Source organism: Microcebus murinus, chromosome 15 (assembly GCF_040939455.1).
Source record: "Microcebus murinus isolate Inina chromosome 15, M.murinus_Inina_mat1.0, whole genome shotgun sequence".
Taxonomy (NCBI): domain Eukaryota; kingdom Metazoa; phylum Chordata; class Mammalia; order Primates; family Cheirogaleidae; genus Microcebus; species Microcebus murinus.
This window is the reverse complement of record NC_134118.1, coordinates 6,180,552-6,191,115: the sequence shown is the minus strand read 5'-3', so window position 1 is coordinate 6,191,115 and position 10,564 is coordinate 6,180,552. Positions and strand designations below refer to the sequence as shown.

General features: G+C 54.4%; 1 protein-coding gene across 1 annotated transcript; it reads left to right on the top strand.

The window, feature by feature from the left end:
• The first annotated feature begins 1,139 nt into the window (after positions 1-1,139).
• NRN1 (neuritin 1) lies at positions 1,140-10,099 on the top strand. Its single transcript, XM_012737723.2, has 3 exons — positions 1,140-1,408; positions 5,572-5,716; positions 8,874-10,099. The coding sequence occupies exons 1-3, from the start codon at positions 1,354-1,356 to the stop codon at positions 9,100-9,102; spliced, it is 429 nt and encodes a 142-aa protein (XP_012593177.1). The 5' UTR covers positions 1,140-1,353; the 3' UTR covers positions 9,103-10,099.
• Positions 10,100-10,564: the final 465 nt, after the last annotated feature.

Here is a 10,564-nt window from a genome sequence, read left to right as displayed (position 1 = left end):
TCTAGTTGCAGAGCAATCTGCATGCGTAGGGTCTGTGCGGGAACATCAAAAGACAGTGCAGGTGTGTGTGGGTCTGGGTGTGCGTGTGCGTACGTGATGTGCGTGTGTGCGTGTAGTGTACGTGCGTATGTAGCCCAACAAATAATCCCAAGAGGCACGTCAAGATTAGAAAGAAGCCCGTACACTAGCTCTTGACTTGGAAATTTCCTAAAGCTCTGAGTTAGTAAATCGGAAGTCCCTGAAAATCGTCTTAGCAGAAGCTGCTCCCCCAAGGCCCTCCCGGCCCTAAAACAGGTGTCGCCGTGTATCCCAAAGCTGCCCTTGGCGCGCGGGCCTCGGAGGTGGTGAAATTCACAGAGGGCACGCCGCGTATATTTCAGAAGCCCCACGTGTGCAGACCAAACCCCCAGGGCCCGGGTGCGTGTGCGCACTCGCGCGCAGTGTGTTCAGAACTGCCAGGGTGCGCTTGGCACGGTTCTCGGGCGCGCGCGTGTGTTTGTGTGCGTATGCCCGTGTGTGCTCGTGTGTGCTCGTGCGAGGGGCCGGGCCGTGTGCTCACGCGCTCCAGGCTGCGCCCGGAGCTCAGCGGCTGGGTTGGAGAGAAAGAGGATAGACAAGTGCAGGGAGTGGGCGGCCAGGGGGGATTCTGAATTAGCAGAGCTGGCTTAGCTGTTTTTCCCTCTCCCGCATCCGCTCCTTTAAACCCCACTGCGCCGCAGGGAGAGGGCTGGATTCGCTGTAGTGCTGGTGGAGGAGGGGGAGCAGGTTGAAACAATTGAGTGGGCGCGCCAGGACTCCCCGGCCCCTGGCGGGGAGGGGAGGGGTAGCCCTAGTTCTGCGCAGGGAGGAGGCGGGGTTGGGGGCCCCGGGAACAAGGAAGGGGGGTGACCGCGGGATGGGAAGTGGTCACCCCTAGGAGGCGAGATTTCGTTCAGATCGCACATTAATTGGGGATATCTGATTAATTCCAGTTTCTGATGACTATAAATGGCGATTCTCTACCAAGGTGTCTATATTAAAAAAAAAATCATTCCGTGTCATCCCCCACGTCAGGCCTGCTCGTGGGCGTGAGGCTGTACTTCCTCCGCCCCCTCCTAATGGAGTGAACCATTCCCAGCTCTTCCCCTCTCTCTCTCTCTCTCTCTCAGCCTCTCTCTCTCTCTCTCTCTCTCTCTCTCTCTTTCTGTCTCTTCCTCGCTCCCTCTCTCGCTCTCCTCCCTCTGCCTTCCCGGTGCATAAAGTCTCTGTCGCTCCCGGAACTTGTTGGCAATGCCTATTTTTCAGCTTTCCCCCGCGTTCTCTAAACTAACTATTTAAAGGTCTGCGGTCGCAAATGGTTTGACTAAACGTAGGATGGGACTTAAGTTGAACGGCAGATATATTTCACTGATCCTCGCGGTGCAAATAGGTAAGTGGCCGCCCAGCCCGGCTCTCCGCGGGAGGCGGAGGCAGCCAGCCCCGGCCCGAGGCGCAGAGGGGTACCCGCGGGCCGTGGCCGCCCGGGGTACCGAGAAGCCGGCAAACCCCCGAGGGTGGGGGCATCAGTTCCTGGGGACTTGCGCGTCCCGGTTTGGTTTTCCTGAAGAAGGAGACTCCAAACGTTCACCGGGAAATGTGTGCGGCCGGCCGTTTTCCGGATAGGGCTTATCCCCCTTTTTCCAAAGCACACATCCATTTTTGCTTCTCTTTTGGGGGGTTAGACCGGGTTTGATGCGCTCTGGGGCAATGCATTGGCCCCTGCAATACTGCAAGATTTTATTTTGAAGGGTCGAAAGGTGAATGCAGGAACAAGATGGCTAGGCAACTAGGACTGGAAAGTTTATGTGCAGAAAGCAAAGATATTCCGGGGCTCAGACTGCTGCATTTAGAACTTTGTCATTCTGCCGCCCCTCCTCCCCCCATATCCTAGCTGCAGCGTTTGCACCGGGCACCGCAGACCCGGCTGGGGGGCAAATCCAGAATGGTAGGGAACCCCGGACCACATACTTTAATATGCTTACCACTGAGGAGGATGAATTCAGCCAAATATACGTGGATATACTTTTCTAGGCGCATTTGCCTGTTACTTTACAAATCGGCGTCTGTATTTTATATGTAGGAAAGGGTTAAGAAGTGTTTGCAATATGTCATGTCGAGTGTTCCTTATTTTTTGTTTTTGTTGTTGATTGTGGACGGATTTATTTAGTCCCCATTTTATGTTAAGGAATGTTGAGTTATACTGTCAGGGGGCTTTTTGAAGTTGACATTTTTTTCATCCAGAATGAATTAAACACGTGGGAGGGGTACTAGAAAATCCCCGTTCTCAGAATCCTGGTCAGAACATTAATTAAGGTGGCCTAAAAGTGAAAGTGAAGCAGGTTATTAATAGAATGGAGGAAAGGTGGAAGAAAAACTCTTCAAAGGGGTTTTCTGGAGACTAAAGGAATTGTTACCTCTTGTCAGTTCAGGCTGTGGCATTCTTTGCAGACATCCTTGCAGTATTGGGGGGGTGCTTTAGGGAATTGGTTTAGGGCAAGAAAGGGAATGCATAACATGTATTATGAAAAATGTGGAGGAAACAGGGTTTGAGTTCTCTAGACACTAAAATGGATTCTTTGCAGTGGGGTTTTATGCATTTGACATGATTTTGAGTATCTGATTTTTTTGCAGAACCATTATAGGGATTTTAGAGTGTGTGACTGCGGGATTTTGGCGTTTTCCTTTAATTCGAAGAAATGTCACTGCTATGAATCTGGTTGTTTTGAATCTTTGACATTAGTGCAAAGATCTGCAATAAATGAAAAACATTTCTAAGGGGCAGCAAATCCCTTAAATGTTGGAAATAAGTGAATTTGGCATTTTGCAACTATCCTATGAATGTTTAGGAAGCAGAAGACAGCAGTTGTTTTTGAGATAGGGGTTTTAATCAGAGATATTTGGGGCTCTGTTTTCCCAGTGCGAAATAACCTTACTTTGAGAGGTTAAAAAAAAAAAAAAAGGTTGTGCATGAGGGATGCGTTTTGAAGACATTAACTTCGGCCTGAAAATGACCATTTGTTGGCTGTGGAATTGAAATTGAGCGTATTTGTTCCCGAATGTCTGCTCTTCCCTGCACCAGAGCCTCGGTCTTTATTAATTCATGGCTAAGAGCTGTCCCAAATCATTGACATTTGGCAAGAAAAGTGGGGGTTGGGGAGGGGCGGGGAGGTGGAGAGGGTGGTGAACGTGAAAGAAGACGCGGCGGGAGGAAGTTTGGAATGAATGAGAGGTCGAACAATTGAATGAACGGATGGAAACCGCACAAGAAAGAGACGCCAGAAAGGACGAGGAAGGAGCCAGGGTCGCCCTCCCGGGCCTCGCAGACACGGGGTTTGGGAAGGACAGCGAAAGACGCGCGGGCTGCGACCTGCTAGGACGCGTGCGCCTGCAAAACCCGTCCCGCGCGCAGCCTCCCGGCCTCCCGGAGAAGGCTAGCACCCGAGGAGTCACAGTTGCAAAAGACAAATTTTCACGACTTCTTATTTTACACACGCACACACTCACACATGCGCGCTGTGCGGGGTTTTCTCCAGCAGCGCCTGGCATGATAACGTGACAAGAGCGCTCCCCACCCCCGGCGAGACCCAGTTCCCCTTTTAAAAATTGTCAGTGCATCTATGGGCTTCTTTTTCGCCACCGAATTTTGGGGGTGGAGGTAAGGGGTTAGGAGAGACTGGAGGGCTGGGTAAGGGAGGGCGGACTGCGGTTTTTTTTTCGGTTCTTCGCTTCAAAACGGTATTTCTGACATGCATTACAGAGGAAGATGTGCAGGGTTTATTTCATTTTGAACGAGTTCGATTAGGACAAAGATTCGTTTATTTTTAAGATTCTACATCAGTGTTCGATTTGCCATTATTGCAGTTGTGAGAGCATTTAATCGTGTGTGTGAGGGGAAGCGGGAGGTGTAGGAAGGGTTACGTGTCTGCCCCCACGGAGGTCGAAGTTAACATTGGTCCCTTCCCCAGCGCTTCCCGTTCCGGATTAGAAAGCGCAAGGCCCGCCTCGCTCTTCCTGCAGCAATTTACAAACGGTACGCTCTCTGCGGCTGCTACGGGTCCGGTCACCTTTCTCCTTGTCTGCGTCTGGCCGGACGCTTGGGGACGGGCGGCTGCGTGGGGGGACGGGGGCAGTGAGGTGTCCGGTCCTCCTGGGACACAGTCATACTCGAGCCGCGGCAGCCAGAACACCGCCGGGGAGGCGGCCGGCGCCAGGGCCGTGGGCACTGCGTGCTGATTTCGATCCTGAAATTTACCCCTGCTTCCTGTCCCCGCCCAACAGCCCAGACCTAGGCCTCTCCCGCGCCCTCCCGGCGCCAGGTGCTTTGACCTCTAGGAATTGAGCCTCCAGCCCGGATCTCTAGTCCCAGGTAGAAAGAAATGGCCTTGGCCGTGCCGACCGCCTGGAGCCTGTCTCTCCCTTCCGGCGCCTTGGGGTTTGGCTGACCTGAGGCGACAGCGAGGACATCCGAGCGGCCAGGGCTTCCTCCTCCTCCTCCTCCTCTTCCCGCCGCCCCAGCTTTTATCCCGGCTCCCTCTCCGGAAAGCCCCAAGCCAAAGGCCTTGAGCCCCGGACCGCAGCGAGTTCAGCGCTCTGAAGCCAGGCTGGGATCTGGGACCTGGAGAACGGTCTCTCCTGGCTCCGGTCCCGAGTGGTGGCAGGCTTTTCGGGGGCTGCGTGGAGAGCTGGGGGCAGGCAGAAGAGAGCAGGGGCCCAAGGCCTCGGCGGAGGTGACCCAGGGTCACCCGTGCAGACACATCCGTGACCCGCCCGGCCGCTGGCCCTAACCTCCCAGACCACTCGTCCCCCGCGCTGGGTCTCGCACGCCCAGGTTGTCCTCTTTCCCGCGGGGCGGGGCGCATCCGAGGGTTTCACTCGGAACACAGGCTCCATGGTATAGGCAATTGGTTTTATAAAGAAACAAGCCATTTCAGTGACTGCTCGTGACTTCCAGAGACTTTATTTATGCGTTCATTCATTCAGCAGTGTTTGCTGGGCGCCCACCCACCCGGCGCCGCGCCTGAAGCTTATTAGGGCGAGGTGGCGTCGGTTCGGCTGCGTGACCCCACTCCTCGCTGCCTCCCCATCCCATTCTCGCCCCCGCACCCTGCTGTTAAGACCCCTTCCGTCACCTCAAAAATGGAAGATTGCATTACGAGAGCCGTGACAGGACTTGCTGGGGAAGTGTTGGGAGACGAAGGAGGGAGTGAGGAGAAAGAGAAATAAGAGATGAGGGAGGTGAGAAGAGGGGGCGATGGAAACAGAAAAAGATACAGAGCGAGATGCGGGAGGGAGCTGGGGGAAAGGAATGGGCTCACCTACCTCCACCCACCCACACCTGCTCGCACTCGGACAATCTGCGCTACATAAGGCGCTGGGTGCAGGTCAGTCATTCTTGGACCAAGTCTTTCAATCACCTTTTTTAACACTGGGTTGCCCGAGGCCGGGCGCTGGGAGAGACTACCTGAGGGGCTATGGCGCAGAGTCGGGAGAGCGGGCCGGGGATGGCAGGGCGGAGTTGCAGGGCTGCTGACCAGTGTCCCCTCCTCCCCGCAGCATACCTCCTGCAGGCCGTGAGAGCAGCGGGCAAGTGTGATGCGGTCTTTAAGGGCTTTTCGGACTGTTTGCTCAAGCTGGGCGACAGCATGGCCAACTACCCGCAAGGCCTGGACGACAAGACGAACATCAAGACCGTGTGCACGTAAGTGTTCGCTCTGGCGGGCTGGGCTTCTGTTTTGCGGGCGCAGCTGAGCCTGAGAGCACGGCGCCTCCCTGCCAGCGCAGCCTTCTGCGCCAGCGTGAGTCCGCGCGCTCTTGCCTTCTGGCTCCCACACCCCAGCCCGGAGGCCCAGGCCCCTGGGTTGGAATCTGCATTGTCCAAGGGGACCCCACCGCCTGGGGTGGGGTGCAGTGGAGGATCCTCCAGCAGGGTGCCCGGTGTCAGTATGCCACAGCCTCACAGCGCGCCGATACCCAGGGCGAGGGGCAGGGAGCTCTGCCACCAGTTCCTCGAGCTGCAAAATCTCTCTGCTTTGAGGCAGTCTTGATCATTCTTTCCTCTCTTGCTGGAGAATGAGTGGCCAGCCAACTACTCTCTGAAGAACAGTTGGTTTTGGTTTGAGGAGCCTTTTGGGGAGTACTAAATTTGTCTAAAGGGAGAAGCACTCCCCTATTCTGTCCATTTCCTGTGATAGAAGGCCCCACCAATATCCACCAAGAAAATGTGGGAAGAGGCAAGGGGGAGGTGGTCTCCCTTTCTGTTTCTAGGAGAGAGATTGGAACAATATTTTATTGTGTGCTAATGACTTTGCCCCAAAAAGAGTGTGTCTGGGTTGTCTGGTGACAGTCTCTGCTGGGTTTGTAGCATATCTTGAGGTTTGGGGTAGCCACCCTTCTTGGTTTCCTACCCCTTGGCATGTCTGCACAGTTTCCCCAGATCAGGCTGCTGTGGTCACAAAGAGGGAGGGGAAGGAGTTCATGGCCAGGCCCAGGATGTTTTCCCAGAGTTTGGCTGAAAGCAATGCTCCCACTAGCCATGAGAGTAAGTGGCAGGGCCCTGCTGCAGTGGACCTGCAGCACCGTAGCTGCTGCAGACCTTAGAAATGCCCCCACCCTCTGCAACACACATTCCTTTTATCTTGGAAAAGAGAGAGCGAGCTGCATTTTCCTACCTCCACAATGGCTGGTTGAATAAAGTCAAGGCCTGTTTGTTCCTTGTTCTCAGAGGTTGGAGTGACCCTTTTCTGTGGCATCCTTTCCATACTGTGAAGTCCTTCCTCTCTCCCTAAGGAGGAGGGTGGCAGAAGGAGGAGTGTTTGTCTGAATAATGAAATGGGGGTCAGTTTTCCTACTCTCTTTCCTTAATACCCCAGTGCCCACTAGGAGCCAGAGCAGCTAAATGGCTAGTATCTTCCTATACTAGAAGGGGCAAAAGGCATTTAGTTCCAGAAGTCTGGTAATAGGTAAGAATGTATCTATGAGGCATGACAAAAGGTTACACATAGAGCAACTTCCAAATCCTCCAGCATCTGCTGGAATTTCGTTATTCCAAACTATTTTAATTTTTTAGCAGAACTTTGGTTGTGGTTGTGGAAACCAAGGAAATGTGGAGGGTCTCTGCCTGAGGTCACAGGCCACAGCTGGGTTCAGGTCTTATTCAGTCAGTGGGGCTGGTGACTCAACACCAGCTGAAGCCTACCTCCTCCCAGCCCCAGGTGGGTGTCTGCCCTTCTTTGCCAGCTCCTTCTTCCAGGAGGAGGCTGTCCCCATCTGGGCATGATAAAGAAGGGAGCAATGTAGACATCCTTTGGGAGGTACAATTTAACAGAAGGTCTTCAGGAGAGCAGTCACCTGGGGCTCTTGGTGTCTCTAAATGTTGCTATTTATTACAAGTTGAGAAATTCGCAAGCCCTGTGTCCCAGGCCCCCAGTCCTTATAGATTAGAGGTCATTAGAAATCATCCTGAACTTGAGGCAATCCAGCAAGCAGCTATAACTTCACCATTATCCAGAAGATGGGGTGGGAGTGGGAGAAATCAAAGCCCGCGCCTGCCTCCAATGCGCTTACAGCCCAGGCAGGCGCGCAGGAAGAGAGGGCAGTCGCGGGTGGCCTGGCACTGGGGCCATGGAGAGGTGGGGGCCAGCCCGGAGTTACTGAGACTCACAGATCGACCCAGCTCCAAAAGGAGACAGCGCCCCAGGAATCGATCACGGGTTGGGATTATATTTAGTCTCGGGATCTATTTTGGGTACTCTGAAGAAAGGGGGACAATAAAAAAGGACAGGTTGGATGAAGGTTGTGGGGGCGGGGCTAGGAGCTGAGCCTGGGAGGAGGAAGGGGCTGAGTTAGGCTGGGGCTCGGGGCTAGGGGAATTAACGGGAAGGACGGACTGGGGGCCTCGAGGGCTGGCAGCGGTGGGCGCCGCGCCCGCCCTGGGTTCCAGCGGGGACTCTACACCCAAAAGGCGGCGGACAGGAGGCCCCGTGGGACCCAAGCCCACGGAAAAGACTGGGATAGGCGGGCAGAGGAGGGACCCAGTGCGCAGGCCTGGAGCACTGGGATTTGCAAGAGCAGGAGAAGGCTCTGAAGCTGGCCCGGGTGCCCGGCACTAGCACTCACCGACCTCGAGCAGGAGAGAGGCAGGCAGGAGTCTTCCCGACTGAGTCGGTGCCGGGGCCTGCGGAGCCAGCGGGCTGGGCCACTGAAGACCGCAGGGGGCGAAGAGGAGAAAGAGGAAGTGAGGAACGGAGGCGAGGAAAACGGAGGGAATGGCAAAGGAAAGAGAAGGAAAATGAGAACGGGAAACAAAGGAAGAGGTGGGGTGGGTGCAGGGAGAGAATGAGGGCGAAGGCTAGAGAACGGCGGGGAGGAGGAGGAGGGAGGCAGAAGGGGCGAGGGGGAGGAGAATGTGAGAAGCCCAGAGGGGAGGGCCGTGCTCGGAGCTAGTAACCCATCTTGCGAGCTAAGAGGCATTAATGGGCGGCAGCTTGCAAGGCTTAGCACTGTGTTCCCAGCTTTCCCCGGGGAGGGCTAGCAATCTGTTTGCGCAGGCAGAGGTGCCAGCGCGACGCTGCGGGTGCGACCCGGCTCTCGCTGCGGGTCCTCGCCCCGCACCAGCGAGGTGAAACCAGACAGGGGAGGGTGCGGCCCCTCCCCTGGGACAGCGGCTGCGGGGTTGGCCGAGGTCCCGGGAGTCCAGACCTCGCAGCCCAGGCGCCTGGGCGGTGAGGAGGAGGCAGGGGGGCGCCCCGGGAGTGCGCGAGGCCGCGAGTGGGGAGGCGCAGGGGCGCGGGCCTGAGGTCGTCCCTGCGCCCCAAGTGAACCTGCTTCTTCTTGTGTTTTGTTCTGTTCCTCCCCAGATACTGGGAGGATTTCCACAGCTGCACGGTCACAGCCCTTACGGATTGCCAGGAAGGGGCGAAAGATATGTGGGATAAACTGAGAAAAGAATCCAAAAACCTCAACATCCAAGGCAGCTTATTCGAACTCTGCGGCAGCGGCAACGGGGCGGCAGGGTCCCTGCTCCCGGCGCTCCCCGTGCTCCTGGTGTCTCTCTCGGCAGCTTTAGCGACCTGGCTTTCCTTCTGAGCTGGGGCCAGGTCCCCCGCGCCCACCCACACTCACTCCATGCTCCCGGAAATCGAGAGGAAGATCCATTCGTTCTTTGGGGACGTTGTGATTCTCTGTGATGCTGAAAACACTCATGTAGGATTGTGGGAAATCTTGATTCTCTTTATTTCATTTGATTTCTTTCTTTCTTTCTTTTTTTTTTTTTTTTTGCCAAATGTTACCAATCAGTGAGCGAGCAAGCACAGCCCAAATCGGACCTCAGCTTTAGTCCGTCTTCACACACAAATAAGAAAACGGCAAACCCACCCCATTTTTAATTTAATTTAATTTAATTTATTTGGCAAAAGAATCTCAGGAACGGCCCTGGGCCACCTACTATACAATCATGTTAATACATGAAAAATGATGGGCTCCTCTTAATCGGAAAGCGAGGAGAGGAGAAGGCCAGGGGATGAATTCAAGAGAGATGCCCACGAGCGAGCGAGGCGGGTGGCGAACAATCCGCGCTCACGCCGTTCTTCCACAGGGTCTTGTTTTGATCATTTCCACTGCACGTTTCTCCGCAAGACAGCGAAAGGACAGATTGTTGGCTTTGTGTTTTAAGGACAGGAAAGAGAGGGAAGGGGTTGAGGGAATGAATCTCTGATGTAAAAGAAACGGCTTCCCAGAAGATGCTGCTGTGGTCACTGAGGGGTTAGCTTTACCTGCTGTTGTTGACACATCTTTCCACGTCCACTGCCTTTATTTTCCCTCCTCTCTCTTGTTTTAGCTGTTACACATCCAGTAATACCCGAATATCCAACGGTATAGATCACAAGGGGGATGTTAAATGTTAATCTAAAACATAGTTAAAAAAGATTTTGACATAAAAGAGCCTTGATTTAAAAAAAAAAACAGAGAGAGATGTAATTTAAAAAGTTTATTATAAATTAAATTCAGCAAAAAAGATTTGCTACAAAGTATAGAGAAGTATAAAATAAAAGTTATTGTTTGAAATGGGGGTGTCGTTTGTTTCCTACCCCAGTCCTGCCCTCTCGGCCGAACTCTCAGGGCCGGGGGACACACGGTGCCAGGTGGTAGCTTCACCTGCTCACAGAGCTGCCGGGAACCTGCCGCTTCACTCAGACCCTCCTCACTGGGATGCTGCCGCTTCTCCGAAATCCTGCTTAAAGAGGAGAAAATGGAAGTTGCTTTTTTTTTTTTGATTAATGAATTAGAAAGCAAAGATGTTTCTAGGTGAGGTTTGGAGGAACCGGGCTGGCTCGGAGAGCCCAGCGCCGGCCCGCAGCCCGCCCGGCAGGCCCTCCTTCCTGTGCGGCCGGCGAGGAACCGCCATTAAGGGCGCGGGCGCAGGCCGGCGCGGCTGCGTTCCCTGCCAGGGATCAGGTGAATCCTTTCATAATTAATAAGACAGCTCTGCTGAAATGGCGAGGAGACGGGGCCCTATTGATCTGGCAGTAGAGCTGCTTCCACCTCGCCT